The 18,284-nt window shown below is 40.3% G+C and overlaps 1 protein-coding gene across 4 annotated transcripts in view; it reads left to right on the top strand.

Moving 5' to 3' along the window:
• lrba (LPS-responsive vesicle trafficking, beach and anchor containing) overlaps positions 1-18,284 on the top strand; it is a 222,475-nt gene that overhangs the window by 66,156 nt on the left and 138,035 nt on the right. For all 4 annotated transcript variants that reach the window (XM_061828985.1, XM_061828986.1, XM_061828984.1 and 1 more), the window contains 4 exons: positions 164-297; positions 3,006-3,067; positions 16,056-16,120; positions 17,513-17,621. In XM_061828985.1, the coding sequence (XP_061684969.1) occupies positions 164-297; positions 3,006-3,067; positions 16,056-16,120; positions 17,513-17,621 (370 nt within the window). The remainder of the gene's footprint in view (positions 1-163; positions 298-3,005; positions 3,068-16,055; positions 16,121-17,512; positions 17,622-18,284) is intronic.

Genomic DNA, 18,284 nt, shown 5'->3' with positions numbered 1-18,284 from the left:
AATGAATACATGCACGCACACCTCTTGGTCTCACATGCGCACACACATTCATTTAAATACCTTTTTATATTGATTCCAGTGTTCTGCATAAAAAGACCCATGGCCTTGAACTAGAATTTCCTGACTTTTTCCCCATCGTTTCCTCTCGATGAACATTTTCTAGCATCTCTGAGCGTCTGGAACATGCACTGGAAAAGGCAGCCCCCCTACTCAGAGAGATCTTTGTGGACTTTGCCCCGTTCCTCTCCCGGACCCTGTTGGGCAGTCACGGACAGGAGCTCCTCATCGAGGGCACAAGTGAGTGTGATGCCACAGTCTTGCGTTGCATCCAAAGCCACTGGCGAGGTTGCATATGTCCGATTTGACTGAATTCAGGTCAAGAAACATTGTGGATGTCAGCAATAAGATCATTTTTGTTTGTTAAAACGTTCAACTCTCAATGGTGAAAGTTGGTTGGACTTTTCAGCATTTCAATGTTGTTTTCCTTGTTGTAGTTTTCCAACATCTGATTTCTGATGGTGTAGCCCAATGTGCTGTTCACACTTTTGTATGTGGACATCCAATTCTATCACCATTGTCACCTGTTTAAATGAAACCTTTACTGGTATAGCTGTGTGACAAGTGCTATCGAACGAATTTGATACCGAGATTATAATTCTGTTGCAAAATGTAAAACCTGTTTCAGATTTCTGACCAAATTTCAATCAAGAGGTACTAATACAATCTGGAAACGTTAAGGTTACATTTGCCGCCGTTTAAGTTTAAAAAATCTGATTTCATGCATGTGGTGATCCTAATTTCAACATCCTGCCCCCCTCATACTGGTCAGTGTAAACAGCAATAATGTTCCTATTTCTCCTCAATGCACAACTGTACATAATACGTATGGCAAATACCAAGGCGAAGGGAGCTCTTCTTGTAGATATTGTTTTTATAATGTACTTGTATTTTTACCATTTACGAGTTCATTTTAATTCACAAAATAGTATTTTATCATAAATATAAGTTTTGATTATTATGATCACTGGTAGTGTTGTACACTACCAGTGAACATGCTGCTGTCCTTCACGCAAATTGTGCCTGTGGAATTGGCGGTCACCGCGCTGATATCCAACCACTGCCAATCCTTAGTTCTTAAATTACACTAGAATTCAAAGGTTGTATGACCAACATTTTTGTACCCAATTTCACACATTCAGCTTTGTGACAAGTGTTGTCAGTTACTTGAATTTTCTTCAGTTTAATTTTTTGTTAACATGATTAGGTTCTGGCCCATGGTTTTCAATTAAATCTTAGGAAGAAAAAATGGGATTCCCCCAAAATTGGACCTGAACGTAACCATTTGGTATACCCCGCTGCTTAAATTGCCTTTAAGGCAGTAGCGTGATGAGCCCGGTAGCAGCGCTTGAAGGTTTCCAGGGGCCCGGGTCAGAGGCCAGGCCCCTAATAGCAGTGTTTGGGATGTCTGCTGCCACCAAACAAAATGGAAAGTTGATTGATAGTTGCAGGAGGGGGTCAGGGTAACTGTGTAGAAAGTAAGCAGGGGGGAGGTGTGTGTTTGTACATATCCACGTCCCATCCCTCCATCTGAGGCTCTGGACACTCTAAAGAACCCCTTGATCCCCCCCTTTGCTGGCCATTAGGGATCAATGCGGGACATATGTCAGCACAAATCAGACCTGTAATACAAAGCCCAAATATATATTAGTTTACATTAACATCATGTCAGCTCATTAGTCGCATCAATAATTTGAGCGCCCTTACAGATGGTACAGCGTGAGCTAATACAGTTTCTGATTGTTTCCACCAACCAGTACAGGCTAGTTTTGTGATGCGATTATATGACTATGATTGAGTCAGTGTTTTAAAGTGTCAAACAAGTTAACAACTATGTAATGAAACTAAAATAAAGTAAAACTACTCCAAGATGCCCAGCGAAGGAAGAGGAACCATTTTGTTGGGAAGCTTCTCATTAATTAGCCATTAGCCTTTCAACTCCATGGTATTTTTGCTCGGATGATCTTGCTTAATCTGTGTGTTGACGTAGGTAATATTTAATTTGCAGCCAGAACCTGTTCTCTGTTGCAGTAAGTTTCTGGTTTTCTATGGTTGGCATCACACTTTTTCCCCTTGCTGCTGGTACCATTTATTGATTGTGTCACCAAAAAAAAAAAAAAACGCTTTGAAATCCAAATTTTGTTTGGCTTCTGTAGCACATTTTATTTGTATGTATTAATTAATTAATGTATTTATTTTTCTTATTTAGTAGAATCACTTAATTCCTTTTAATGTGTTTTATTTTACGGGTCACTCCAAATGGTACTGCTTTATTTTTTTTGGTGTGTGGTCTCCAAAATGTACCAATTTATGATAATTTGTTTTTAATTTGGTCAATACAAGTTACACAATTTTATTTAAATTTGTTTCATACCTGGTCCCTCCAAATTGAAATACATTATTATAATTTTGGTCTCTAAAAATCACACCCAAGCATTTCTTTATATTTTTAAACCAGTTATTTTAAACCTGTTAGTCTAAATTCTACTATATTTACTTTTACCACTTTATTGTATCCTCATTGTGTCACTTAATGTTTCTTGTACTTAATTTTTGTACCTGGTCACCAAACTCTTTTCACCTCAAAATGTAATACTTTTGAGCCACTCAACTGAAATATATTTAAAACAATTATGTTTGTATTTTAATGAAATATGGCTTTTCTTTGTTTTTTTTTTTAATACTTTTTATTTTTTTTATTTTTTTTTTTTTTTACATTTTCCATGCAAATTTTTCATGATCAATTTTCATCATAGTCAACCGAAAAACTACTGTCAAATGCTCGTCACTACTGCAAATATAGCATGTGTTGAAAGTGCAAACCACAATCTGCTTCTGCTGTTCCAAATTGATGGAGTCAACTATATATACTGGATGGTGGAAACATGGCTAGAGATGATGATTTTGTCAAATAACACCAACTTTCTGTCTTATTGTATTTCCCCCAGGCTTGGTGTGCATGAAGTCCAGCAGTTCGGTAGTAGAGCTCGTCATGCTGCTGTGTTCACAGGCAAGTCTTGCATCTTTGTCACCTTTGCGGATGCCCTTTGCTGTAGTTTTGATTTATCTGCCTCTACTTGAGGGCATTAAATCCACAACAGCAACAGCAGAGTCAGGACTCAGAGCCATCCAGTCACTTATCTCTCCATTTCTGCTCATGTCTCGTCCCCTCAACGAGGCCCGAGTAAATGGATCGAAGGCATTTTTGCTGGCAAATATCGGCCGTTGGTCAAGGGTGAGCGACCCGTCCACATCCCCTATGACCCCGGCGCCCTTTGTGGTCCCAAACCTACGAGGAGGGATAATGTCGATTTGATGGTGCTTTGCATTGATTGGCCGTTGTTTCCTGGACGCTTATGTTGCCAAGTTTATTTAGCCTTCCGCCACTTTCATGAATACTAATTCCGGGATCATAAGCAGGCGTGGGCGGATCAATGACTGCTGCTGTCAATAGGATCATTGCAGGAGACCTGATTTAGCATCACGCTACTGATGGGTGCTGTTTTAGTGCTGCCAATCAGAATCCAATACAGTGGATACCTACCATTTTGTTAATTTTGCTTTGTAACACTTACCATATTCCCACAAATAGTTTGCAAACTTATTTAATTACCCTCCTCCACACAGACATTTTTAGAATATTAAATGTTAGCAGTATTAAGCAATATTAAGTGAATGGGGAGTTTAAAAAGAAAAAAAGAAATGATTATCCTGGTTATTGTTACATGGATGGATACAGTGTTGCGAAGGGACTGAAGAAGTTTTTAATATTGTCCAAGGGAACTTTAATGTCTCACATACGTCAATGCATCTGAAAGAATGTTTCAATGCCTTGGTAAGAAGTGCTTTTGTCTTTGTTAGCAGGAGAAGTTAAGACAGGCTTAGATGTGAATGATTAAATGTACATCTTTTGTCTTTCATCTTACCGGAATTCCAGCCAATCATCTTTTACCGAGTTGTGATAAAAAGAGATGAGACTCAAATTAAATCTGAGAGACTGTTTACTAGTTGCTGCTGTTTAGCTCTGCAAAACAGAATTCAAATAGGCTATGGGTTCACTTAAAACCATCTGTGTACTTATTAGGTACGATGACAAAAGGGAGGGATCTCTTTGAGGGAGGTGTTTTTAATATTTTACCCATTTAACAATACACGGAACATGCAAGTTGCTGCTGTTTTGGTTATCAACAAAGTGAAAATTGTCGAAATGGTGGCATCCAAGAACAAAAACCGCCAAAAAAGTTCATTTTCTTTGTGTACCAACAGGTCATTAGTGTCTAGTTATTATAGGTTTCAATGGTTTATGACAGTTCTTATGCGCGATCTGTCGTTTATGAAAGGTGCACAGTGAACTACTTTTGGCAGCGGCGTAAAAGGACGTGGTCATTGGGTGAGCATGAGGAGGGATATGGAGGATCAGCCATAATTACTGGTTTTCATTGGTTATTTATGACGTAAAATCTTTTTTTTTTATATACAAATATTCACTGTAATGCCTTGACTAATGAGTAAGCATATCCTAGCATTCCAACTTGCGAGGTTTAGATGTATTTATTTGATGAAATAGTGTTTTTATTTTCAAGCCATGAGGATAGCTGATAACATTTTTTCTCAATTTACTGCAGAATAATACAAAAAACACAACTGATGAATGACGCGTCAGTTAAACCGTGCTTTCCTTTATTTTAACAGCTTTAATTTCACAAATAAATAGTACCTGCCAACTGGCTTTACGCCATCGCCAGCTTTTTAACCCCTTCCGAAGACGTTGGGCCGCATATAACGGTGGAGCGTATGATGAGATAGAGGTGGGAATGACAGGCTCTAATGCTGCTATTTGTCATATCTGTCAGGGTGTTGTTTAATACTAATCTAATCAAAGGCGGAATCTCTGTGATTGTTCCAGCCAGGTCCGACTCCTTCAACCCCCCCCCGCCCCTCCCGATTTTAGTCCCCGAGCCTGGCTATGCTCCTTTTGCGCCAAGCCTTCCCTACCTAATCTACAGACATGCACGCTCGCACCCCAATCCCCCCCCTCCCCTCTTGACACACACACTTTTCAGGGAACCACTGGGGTTGGATAGCGCAGTGTTGATTGCTTCCATAAATCATCTGAGCCAAATTCTCTCACAGCTAATGCAAATGTAATTTTATTGTGAGCGAGAAAAAGGGAAACGCAGGGACAGACTTTCCTCTGGGCTAAATTACTGCATGTAATCATTTGTGTGTGTTGTTCCTGCGTGTGATTGATGATGTCATTTAGCCCCCACCTCCCTCCTGGCGCAGGAAGTGCCCGTTCCTTGCACAGGAAGCACTCAAGCGGCCATCTTGTGGGGAGGGGGGAATGATGTTTTTGATTGATTCCCAAGCCCACCTCATTGTTGATGTGATCTCACTCTGTGTGAAATTTTAATTAATTTCCCGTGCTTTGAGATGGAGTGGAGCTGGGGTTGAGGGGTCAGGAGGCAAGGGACTCCAGAGCAGTTTTTAATCAGGCACCCCAAAGAGAGTTGCACGGGCCCCCGCATCATCTCACCATTTAGGAGGTGATGGTAAACCACTCTTTGATGGCCGACTCCTTTCTAAACAGCAACAACAGGCCTTCCAATTAAAGGCCCATATTGAGCATACGGTTACTGTTTGAATGGATTCTTGATATTGATTCCTACAGACTGCTTTCATATGCAATCAGATGATTAATGGCTGTATACTGTACTGTAGTTCCAAAGAGTATAATGTCTACGACAGTGAACCCTCCCGTATCGTCACAGTTTGTTATTCAGACCAAAATGACAAACTGTTCTTTTTTTGCCTACGGGTTTTGAGACTTCTTCGGTCTACTTATGATAGACATCACAATCCTAATACCAGATGCTGTGCATTATCGAATGTATATTTTCACCTGCAAAAACATGGCTGCAGAAGTTGTCACAGCACACTAGGCTGCCATGCAATGACAAAATTTTAAAAGTTCAGAAAGAGTTAAGAGGATAACCATAACGCCAGTAGAGCTGGCAAAGGGCTGGGTTCTGGTGCTGCCAGGGCTTGGTGTTGGTAAGAACCTGTCCAGTGCATTAGCAGGTACGACATACACGACTCCGTTGGAGTACTCCAGGCGGGAATTGATAATGATTGGATGGTGGTTTAAGCCACAGACTCAGCGAGTGATGATAGATCAAGGAGATGTTTTTGAGGCGACAGGAGGCAGACTTGCTGACTGAGACTTGAATGTGAAAAAAGAGTCAACAATGACATTTGGGTTGCGGATTAAGTGGGATTCAGAGACTGAGCAGTCATCCAAGGTGATGAAGAAAATACCCAAACTTTAGCCACAACTATGAGCTTAGTTTTGTTGCTGTTGAGTTTGTGCAGTTTAGCTGTCAACCACGTTTTTATGACATTTACTGGCTCCATTTCTTTAAACTATCGGATTAATAAATAATGTCTTGCACACAAGAGGAGTGCTCTTCCCCTCTCGGTCCAGTGCTGATATGAGAAACCATCTCATCGGTTACCGGACTGGTCGAGTGCACGTGTGCAGAGAGCCATAAATCTCCCTAGTAGCTGCATTTGTGTCCTTTAGATCAGCCATTGTCCAGCCCTCTGTCACCCTATCCATCCTTCAGATATTAATCAGAAATGCATCCTGGAGATGAGTGGGAAGGAAGGAAGTAATAGGAAGGCAATGTAGCAGAGGGCCAGATTGCTCCATGTCCACCCTGTGAGTACTTGATTTAGTTGTGCTGTGGGTGTTGTTGCTTTAAAAACTTAGGATCGTACTGGACTTGTTCATTGTCATGGAACCTTGATAGAACGGGCTAATAGAAGTGGGGGTGTCGTCCAATATAGCCATTTGTCCTTTACGTGGAAACAGTTTTTCTTTTTTTTTTTTTTGAAGCCACAACTGTGACAAAATCAACTTTAAACACAACGCTCCTACCCAATTTATTTAGCTGGGAAGAAAAAACAGTGGAACATTTCCCAATTCCCTTCACGTTGCAGAACCCTTTGCCTAACAATGCAAATATAAACGTGACGGTGTATATGGTGCACATATATTCTCACATTATGTACAGCATGGTGTATTCACTATTGTAAGGGATTGAACCAGTCGACAAAGCAGCATTTAAAGAAAGGCTGCAGACTTTTTAAAATACAAATCTTGAATCAAAAGTTTCTTCGATCTATTTTTGCAAAGCTCAACACTTTTTCTTAACCATCTGGAAACTTCATCGGCAGTCTATATCCTGCTGAGCCATTAAGATTTTAAAATGCAGAATTTTAAATGCAATTTCAGTAATTAGCCCAAGTGTTATATTGACTAACCGTAATATTCATTAAGATTATTGTTCTACATTATGATGTCAATGTGTAATACAGTATATTATTCAAAGTAATTGTTGTTAAAAAGGATGCATTTGCATTGTTCTGCTCTCATAAGACTGTCACTGGCAGAAAAAACATGGGCAATGTGTAAATATTGTACAAAGAGTTAAAAAAAAAACCAACAATAAAATCTTAGAACGTAGTATAATAATTAGTGCAATATAGTAGGACAGAGAACCGAGAACTGTGGGATAGCATAGGGAATACTGTATCTTTATTTCATGATATTTTGCAAGGACTCATTGTTCCAGGGCGGTCTCCAGACACTTGCATCCTGGGTCTCACAGTTTCAAGTGTAAAATTATCTGTTATAGGATTTAAAATAGTAATGCAATCTTGTATCATACGTTAATCCCAAAAACTATTTTAAAAAGTAAAATGTCAATTTAAAACATAGACATACATTACAAAAATATAATAAAATAATAAAGATATTAATACACCATATTATATACAAATTAATAATGAAACTGGGACTGTAATTCAAACACAATCAAATATTTATGTAATTTAAAATAGTATGTAAAATAAATTGATTTGTCATTGTTCAAAGAATTTTATAACAAAATTAAAGACGTGAATGAATTAAATGCAATGTTAGATAGCAATGTAATGCCTCTTCAACAAGAATAAAGTAAAAAAACAAACAAACAAAAAACTCATTATTCCACACAACTCAACAAAAAGCTCTCCATATATGTAGCCACTAAGGTTCGACTTCCTTGGTGTGCCTGCACTTAATAAAATGTATGTATCTTATGTCCATTTCCCCTTGGTTGTCTGAAATTATCCCAGTAACTATAAATAAGTAACGATTAGCAGTGACCAATGAGTCACATAATCCTCCAGTAATCCACTCAGGGCACATTATCATTTGTTCCCAGCGGCTCCAGTCAAAGTTAACCTATTTAACAGATGGGCACCTCTCTTGTCAGCCTATGGGGAGACAGACATTGACTTCCCCAAACACTTGTCTCCTACTGACCCTTTAACCATTTGACCTCCAGGTTTGTGGCCAGAGAGAAATTCACAGTCCCTCCACTAGAGAACAGGACTACACAATCCGTGCCATCTCCCTAAACTGCCAGGGAATCGCTTGAAGTCTTTGAAAGCAGGACAACAACCAAAGCTAGTGGCGGCGGATAGCTGCTAATGCAAGGAGCTAACGTAGCACTCTTTATTTAGTTCTTTTCAAATAGAACAATCACATTGACTCAAATGCACAAAACAGGTCACAGGTGATTGGAATTTCCCAGGGGAAACCGGTTGGTTGGAGCTAGGGGTGCAGGCCCTGAATGGGGACATGCCTGCTCGAGTCCAGACCTCTGCCAAGGCCCGACAAGTTTTATTTGGAGTCGTCATTCATCTAGGAATATAACTAAATGTCAGTAACATTGAACAAGGGTTATATTTGCAGAAATCGGTTGTTGGCAAATGATCTAAAGCCGATTAAAAACCTTGCTTACACTTGTGGAAGTAAAAAAAAAAAAAAAAAAAACTACCAGAATGAATATTGTAAATTTTTTTTGGCTTCTTACTTGCAAATTTAAGTTTTTTCAAGTGGAACCTAGCCTCACAATAGCAATAAATCAAGCTCAGCGGTCATATTTCCTTCGAGCGAGGCTTTAATGGATCAGTCGCAGACCGTGTTGCGCCGACTGCTTGGGGAGGCCTGGCAGAGAGGTGAGAGAAGTGGCGTGGAATGTGGTGAATCTGGGGGACAAAAATACTTTTTTGGCCATCATTTTCACTCTCTGTCAGAAGGCGCACCACGCTGCGCAGTCAAACTGCCGTCCAAAAAGTTCAACACCAGTGCGAGTCAGTGTTATTCTTCCCTCGTTCACCTCCACGCCCCCACCCGGTGCCCCTTTACAGCCATGCCACGCGGCGCTGCGTCCCCCTGCTGTCATTCTTCACTTCTCAGGGTCACGTCATGGAAAGGCACTTCTCCTGCTAGATGTAGAGAAAACATACTAACACCAACTAGTACTTAATTCTACCAGCTATACAGGTGGCGGGGAGGAGTCCCGGTCGGGAGGGGGGCTTCCTGACAGGAAGGCAAGTAACGGATCAGATGAGAGAAACATTAAAGGGGGATAATATTATGAAGAATTGTTTGAATAATAGCTCGTGTACAATGTACCAAGACTCGAGAGTTTTCTTCCATGACCAAGTTTGTAAATTGCACATCTATTTTGACTAATATGCTGGCCTAAATGCAACATCGTAGCTCTGCTAGGTGGTCAGGGAAACGAAAGTTGCAAAAGTTGATATTGGGCAGGAAGTAGATGCGGGGATGGTGTGCGGGGACTCATTTACATGAGCCAGGCATGAGCTGGTATTAAATTCTAACGGTAGGATGAGCACCAGCAGCAATATTGCAGTATCATAGCATTGCAAGTTCAGCTCTAAAATTTATTATTTCAAAACATTTGGGTCTATTCTTTTCAAATTCAATGCACTGTGTAGCTCCATTACTGAATGCAAAAAGAGAGAGGTTTTCAAAATAAAAGTCTAGTAATTTACTAAACTCAGAAAATGAGTTACTGCTTATCTGCGCTTTAAGAAATGTCAGTGTGGAATTAAAATTGTTAGCCATGCTACTTAGCTGCCTTGATAGGGAGTTTTACCAATTTCAGGCATGCTAACTCTTATAGATGTTTGCAAATGTTTATTTCAAGATACGCTATATTATATTGCTGTTACCTGGAATTTAAGTGTTGCGTTCTTAATATGATTCCATACTGGTTGTATTACTGCTTACAGCAATCAGTCTTCATTTTGTAAATCCTTCTCCTACCAAGCCGTGGTCCCAGAAAAACTCTTGGAAGTCGTCGGGTTCACTGAATGCTCGTATCAACAACAGTAGGGGGAGGGATTCTGTGTTTGCCTCCAATGATGACTTAAAAAAAAAAAGATTGCACTCCGAATGAAAAGTTTTCGCATAATTGGACCGATAACTTCTTACTACGACTACCAGTAACTGGTAAAGTAAATGAGACTGGACCGCCCCCGCCCCCCAAAAAAAAAAAAAAAAAAAACAGTCTGTCTTTTACAAGGCTATAAATAAAAATCTGAAAAGTTTACTTTAATCCTTGGGGTATGTTGATGAAAGTTTGTCATGGGCATGTTATTAAGGGACTTGGAAACTGTAAAATCCATTTTGTCTTATGTTGATCACATTTTTGTATGTGTTCAATAAAGCCCTTAAAAAGAACAACTTAATTAAGATCCCATTTGTTTTTACGATGCGTGGTGTGAACGGTCGGTTACGTACGCTTAAACGTGTTTCATTTGACTGACTTTCCTCCCGAAAGCCCCCGTTAAGTAGTGTTTTCTTACCTGGCGGGTCGTCTGCGCTGAAGACCTTGGAATCTTTTCTTATGTTCCTCCCCTGCTGGTCTGCCAGCCGCCCTGCTGATAAAAAACGTGTTCGGGAGCCTACAGATAAGATCGGGCGCAAAGGCTCGTTAACGTCTCCGGCGTGATTGATTGTTAAAAAAGTAGAGTTCAGTCTTGTCATTACCCTGGTCCAGGGCCTCAAAAGTTGTCGCACCCTCGGCGGCTATTACGTATTTTAGTGAGCATTGGAGATTGTCCCTTTGAGCGGTTTCGGACCAAACACGAGGAAACAATTACCTCGAAGCAAATATTTCACCCTTGAACTTTGCCTCACACCTTTCGTCACCACTTTATTGGGACATTTACAATTTAGTTTGTCTAAATTGCTTGTGTGAAAGTTATCCATATAAAATTTCTGCGGACCTCGATTGCTGTCTTAGAATTATTAAGATAGAATCAAATCTTTTGCCACTACAAATGAAAGATACAAAATATATTATACGTTGGTGTTTGTGAGGCCAGTGCCTCATTTATGGGAAAAAATATCGTTTGACGTTGGGTATAAATAGAAAATTCAGTTCATCATGACTTCATGTATCTGTAATATCAAAAAGTCAAGGGTTTGTATATACCTAAGTTTTAAGATCACAATTTGGTTTCCATTAGTAAGCAAATGGGCGGCATGCTGGATCAGCTGGTAAAGCGTTGGCCTCACGGTTCTGAGGACCTGGGTTCGATCCCGGCCCCGCCTCTGTGGAGTTTGCATGTTCTCCCTGTGCCTGGGTGCGTTTTCTCCGGGCACTCCAGTTTCCTCCCACATCCCAAAAACATGCATCATTAATTGGACACTCGAAATTCCCCCCAGGTGTGATTGTGAGTGCGGCTGTTTGTCTCTATGTGCCCTGCGATTGGCTGGTAACCAGTTCAGGGTATACCCCACCTTCCTGCCCTTGAGAGCTGGGATAAACTCCAGCACTCCCTTCGACCCTCGTGAGGATAAGCGGCAAGGAAAATGGATGGATGGATAGTAAGCAAATAAGGCACATACCGTAAGGAATAAAATAATTACATAAAAATGATTTTCCTTTTGGTGAATGCGAGCATATGTAAAATGAAAATTAAAAATTTCCACAAGTAATTTCAACAGTAAACAAAAAAATTCTAAAATGAATTACACAGATGTATGCAGTATTAAAACAAAAAATATAGATATATTAATTAAATATCAATTCATTGGTCTGTCATTCCTTCACTTCATTCATTCTTCATTCTTTCCTGCTTCCTCACTTCTTCCTGTCCTTATCACACATTTCCTTCCTTCCTTCCTTCCTGACTGTCTCTCTCGTTTCCTCCATTCATTTAATTTTGTGTCTAACTATTTTTGGACCACTAGTTAGTCGTATTAACGTCTGGGCTTTGTCTTTGCTGTTTTGGGGCTTTATATGCCATCTGATATATATGACATCATATGTCATGTAAACAAAATTGGACTCCACTTTCGCCTTGCAAATAAGTACGAGATTATGAGCAATGCCACGAACCACCACAAATGTTTTATGTTGTTTTAGGAAAACTTAAACTTTTTTTTTTCCCATTTTATTTTTTTTCTAGCCTGATTTTGAAAGCTGCTCTCGGTCCTTGAGGTCTGCTTTTTCTCACCAGTGGTGGCGTTATATTTGGATGCTGATTATGGATAATCAGCTGTAATGACGGAAGTGCATGGCTTGTATGCTTAGACTCAGTGCTTTGGGTGTGGAACACACAACAAGCCATGCCCCAATTCAGTTTTTGACCTAGCTTTTTTGAGCTACGATGCAACGTCGGTCAAATTTCCCACCATCTTCCAATCAGGATCAAGGGGGCAGCCCGCGCTCTCAGCCCTATCATCTGTCGGCAGGTCGGGTTAAAGGTGAGAGTTCACAAATGGCTGCTTGTATCCTCTCATCAGAGGCGCTGGTGGTCATACTCCCCCCGCTAAAGGCCCCTCCTATTGCGGCCATAAAAGCTGCAACGCCGCTGGAAGGCCAAAAATCCAATATTCCATCAGCAAGCTCTCTTCTCAGATCAGGGTCATCACTTTTTTTAATTCTACCAGGAGAATAGCCACCTTGTACCCAGTAATAACGCCATTAGTCTTGTGTCCAGCAAATGCCGATGGCGTTCGTCAAACTCATTTCTGACCAGCAATGGACGGGCTTGTGAGTGGCCGCTTATTTTTTTTTTTTTTTTTTTTTTCACCCCACATTGTTCACTTTCCGGTATTAGATGGTTGGACTCATCATTCATGGTTGGATCAGCTGGAGTGACTTCCCAAGTATTCAATTCTGGATCACATCTGGATCTAGATGACTGGTTTGAAAATTCAAAATTTCAACTCACCTGACGTCAGCATTGCGAAAAAAATCAGCGACGTCATCGATTAATTGACTCTGAATCAACTTTGATCATGTCATATTCAATGACACAAATCCTTCGGGTTTACATTTCCTGAACATTTTCAATTTTGGTGTGAGCATAACATTTCAATGGTGGTAGTCTAAATTTAAATAAGACTATAATAAAGTATTTCAATATCTTTGGCAGCATTACGCAAAGTCCAATTTTCAATTCTTAAAATTGTAGCGTTGTGATTGAAATCTCCACAAACGTTAAGTCATCTATTTAGTACATAGGTGTATAAAACAGAGCATTATGTATGCTGCTTATTTATTTTTGAAATTCATCTTCCTGAATCAAGAATCTCTGACCACATGAAAACACATTTGGCAGCTCTGAAGTGGAAAATTCAGAACAAATGACCAACTCACAAAACATTTACTTAGTTATATAATGCAACACTTTATGGGTTAGCACATTTTAGAGACAAGTATTTATATAAAAGCTATTAAAAAGTCACTTTTCCATAGGATGTCCTCTGTTAACAGAAGGCAAAAAGGTATAGAAACGTACTGTAGGCCTGAATTAGAATGTATGTTATAAATTATGATCGACTTGAATGCATTTTCCTGAACAGGACCTTTTTAATTTTGCTCTGTTTTTGCAGTGGTTTTGAATGACCAAGGGTATTTTTTATTAAATCGGGCGTTTTGTTTACGGTAGACGCACACGTGTGAACATCATCCATCACCATATTCCGATGATTCCGATTACTTCGCTTAGCGTGGTGTAAATCCAGCCTTAGTTATGTACAAAAATGACGGCACAGTATTTACAAGAAATCGCATAAGGAAATGTAACGTTTGCTCCTCCAGAGACCTATTTATGGCCCGACTTCCTGTGGTGTTTATTTGAAATCCGGCTTGCGGAGAGAGGGGGAGAGAGAGAACCCAGCTCGGTCTGGTCTGCAATATCCCCACGGCCACAGGCAAACTAACACTCATGTTTAATGTCCTTCAACTTCTACTTCCAAACCATCGAGGCCCTCAAGGCTTCTTTTCTCGCTTGGCCCGCAAAGTCGAGCAGAGTGCCAGCCTCCCTAGTGCGTCTCCTATTCCCTGTTGTGCCCTCTTTGTTTGGAACGGATGGTAAATACGGTCAATGCCAATCGGATCCTTCAGGATAAAAAACAGTTGTGAGTTTGAGGTTAAGTGTGGTGGTAGTTGCATACGAGAGTGACAGTGCACAGGCCGTTTTCTCCAGATTGATTGGCACTGATACCTTTGGCTGGAATGCTTTCCTAAAACAATCATCTCGTATACGAAAGGCGTCGGGGTTTATATGAGGAATTCTTGTAAATTGATCCTTCCTTCCGCCCCTGTCGCGTTGATATCTTCGTCCCTGCGGGCTTCCTAAGTTTACTGAAGGGTCGCTCAGTTCGCATAAACACACAGTTTCCTCTGTCAGCTCACAACATGATGACAGCAAAGTTCGAAAAAGAAAGAAGTTGATGCTGGAATACATTTTCACTTCTAATCTTTGATGCCCTTGTTGCCTTCAAAAGCCACATTTCCACCATGATGAAATTTCCTTTATCGACTGAAGAGAAATTTAATATTCAATATTTTTTTTTCTTCCAATTTGTAATTGCTAGTATTACTTTGTTTTATTGATGTGAAAGACAAAATGTGTTTTTCCACATTTATACCTGCACAGCCCCCAAACCCAGTTTCACTTAGCCACATGAATTTTGGTCGGCAGGTCTATCATGAGCAGACTCAGAAAAAAGGCTCGAGAACTTGCACCTGAAAAAACATGGGATGCCAGCCATTTTGGTTTGAATCTGGCCATTTCCAGGTGGTCCTCCAAAGTTGGACTTGTCCTATAAATTGTCCTGTCTCATTAGTACCAAATTTGATACAGGTCAGATGGATGCTGCTACGTTGTGAAATAAAGTTTTTTGCCATTTCGCGCTGGTCATAGTGGCAGCAGACGTTACCTTGTCATAGAACAAGAAATTAATAATTGAACTCTACAAGTTTAGAGCTTGACATAATGTCTTGTATGTGATGAAGAAAGATGAGAAAAGATAATGTTTTGAAGCCCTGTTTCCATCCCTCGTTGTTAATGAACGGGTGTAGAAAACTCAACTGAGAGGAACTTTAAAAAAAAAAAAAGTCTATACAGTTAACAAAATGACCTTGAGAGTCCAGTAAAATGACCTGTCAAAACACGGCTCATTTGTATTTAGTGATGTGGAATATGTACTGTAGCCGCTTTGAGGGCCATGTCGTGTTTTTCTTAAGGAGTAGTTTAGTCGTTAACTCTTTCACATGAGGTTTTTCATGCATACTTCTTCAACTCCCGGGAGAGGAAGTGAGGGGAAAAAGGGAAGGGGGGGGGAGCCAGCCGAGGTTCAGACAGGCCCAGTAACCTTGTTGCTTTATTATTTTTTTGACGCTTGCGTCGAAAGGTGTTGAAACGTTGGAACAGAACATGAGTCGCGCCGACCGCAGCGTCTCCCCCCTTTCTCGTCTCGACGTCCCCCAATGGCGGGTCTCTGCGGTCGGGTTGTTTGGACTGACACCTCTAAAGAAAAACTCCGGTCAAAGAGAGGCGGAAATTTGTATATTTTTGAATGATCAATGCACTTTGAGCCTGGCTTTATCACTTTTGGCCATTAATTCTCACCCCTGTCCTGACCAAAGCAGTCCCTTACCTTGCATACCCGTCGCAGCAGGAATGTTATTGCATGCTACTATTTCCATCTCCTCAAATATTTGAAGTTTTATTCAGTGGTTAATTTCGGCATACACCCTTTTGCTTTATTTAGTTTCGTAGCATTCAAATTAATAATTTTTGAGTGTGTTTTTTTTTTTTTCCTGTGGTTGCAGGAATGGCAGAACTCCATACAGAAAAACGCTGGCCTGGCCTTTATTGAGCTGGTCAACGAAGGCAGGTAAGCAACAGGCACTTTTCGATGTTATCTCCCATTTGATTCAGTATTTGTCTAGCTAATTTGAATTTGGACTGCAAATGAGTATCAATTACACTACTAATCTTTCCTAAGAAGCGTAAAAAGTCGAATACAATCCTTTCCGTAATGCTATGTGGACCTTGGGTTTATTTATGAAGCATTTTCTCCCCTCAAAACTATTCAACATGGATATAATTTCCTCCTGGTTGAAAATGTTGCATTGCACTCACACAGCAGTTATTAACTGTACAGGAAATTCTGAAAATAATCAACATTTTTAACAGTCCTACAAGTTGGTGGTGTACACAAGGATATATATATATATACACACACACACACACACATACCGTATACATGGTTTACACACATGAATAGAGCGACATGCATGGTTCATATATAGAAAAACATTTAGAGGCAAAAGTTATGCAAGAAAATATTTCGCAATATGTGGATACACAATTTATACACAGAAGTACATAGCGATACATAGTACATGGTTAATTGATGGAGATACATGGTTTATAGTTTTGAAATGCAATTTATACGTTGCTGCTTTGAGGTTAGCATTTAATTCTTTCAGTAACAACACAAGGGAAATAGCACTATATTATTTTACTTCATGGAAACTTAGACTAATAAAATAATTAAACAGGATGTAAAGAATTGAGCACCTTGTGCATCATGATTTAGTGAATAAATTCAATTCATTGTGCTACTCCTTCTGGGGTGCCAGCCTTTGCCACCGGTCGGAAGTATAATAGTATCAAGTATAATACTGTTAAAAAGCTGATTTCTTCACTGAGGATAAAAAAAGAGAAGAATACGTGATTAGAAATGTGTGTGCATGCATCACATTGGTTATTGATAACGGGGTCAGGGACAGAGAACCCCCCTACGCCCCAGCGCCTCCGCTCCCCTGCTGCCCTGCGCTGAAACAGCAGGCTTGGGTTACAGTGAGACGCCCGCCCGTCCCCCCTAAAACTCTCATGCAGTCCCTCCTCTCTGGCCCTTCGTCTGTTATTGTTCCACTTTACACACCGCTGACCTTTTGGCGCCATGCAGTGAGTTTTTTTTTTTCCTGTTCTTGCCCATAACATGCGTGTTTGATTAGCAGAGATAAGCACCAATAGGGATGGACACTCTCTGCCCCCGCTTGTCAGATGCATATCATTAACAAATCAATTAGCACCTGCACCCCAGGATGCCAGCATCTCATTCTGAAGTGCAAATTCGATTTTCTGCCCATTTTACACGCTTATTTCCTCCACCTTTTTATGGTTATTACATGGCTCTGTCCAGTTCTCTCCTTATGAGAAGCGGCCAGGATAACAGAGTGGTGATATTCTAATTATGCAAATGTTCTTCTTCCTTCAGGCTGCTGAGTCACACCATGAAGGACCACCTGGTCCGCGTGGCAAATGAAGCAGAGTTCATCCTCAGCCGGCAGAGGGCTGAAGACATCCACAAACATGCAGATTTCGAGGTAAGATGCTGCGCTGGAGATTACACAATACGTGTACAAATAGATATAAATGCTTCACACACAGAGATACATTCTACATGCATGCGAGAGTCATATCTACGACATACAATAAAACATTATCACACAGCTCTAGTTAATATCCAGAAATACATGTAGATACATGGTTTTAACAAGTAAATGTATGTAGCAACATGGTTTCTATACAGAAATACACAGAAATACATGGTTTACTCAACACCAATCTCCAGGTAAGAACATTATCGTTACAAATCACATGAGAATTCAAGATGTTCATCATCTCTGCTTCACTGGCTTCCGGTCACAATTTATTTTTGAAAGTGATGATAAAGCAAATCTTTTTTTCTTGGTTTGGAGTGAAATGAAACACTTGATCCGAGTTCACAAGAAGAACCTACGACTGCATTGTCCAATCGCGAAGTTAGGTCCGTCATGTTGAAACAACCATCTGATAGCTTTTTTCCGTCCAAGAAAACACAAGCCATGAAAAACAAGAACAACTTAAGCATCTCTGAGGAGCTGACTCAGTGACTTTAGAAGTTGCCTGTTGAGTCGGGTCTGTCCCAAACAAGCTTGTGGTACACTGGACCTCCACGCTCAGCACATGTTGCTAAGCAAACATTGTATTAACGTAGCATAACTGCT

This window comes from Syngnathoides biaculeatus, chromosome 9 (genome assembly GCF_019802595.1).
Source record: "Syngnathoides biaculeatus isolate LvHL_M chromosome 9, ASM1980259v1, whole genome shotgun sequence".
Taxonomy (NCBI): Eukaryota; Metazoa; Chordata; class Actinopteri; order Syngnathiformes; family Syngnathidae; genus Syngnathoides; species Syngnathoides biaculeatus.
The sequence above is the reverse complement of the archived record's forward strand: the minus strand, read 5'-3'. Positions and strand labels throughout refer to the sequence as shown.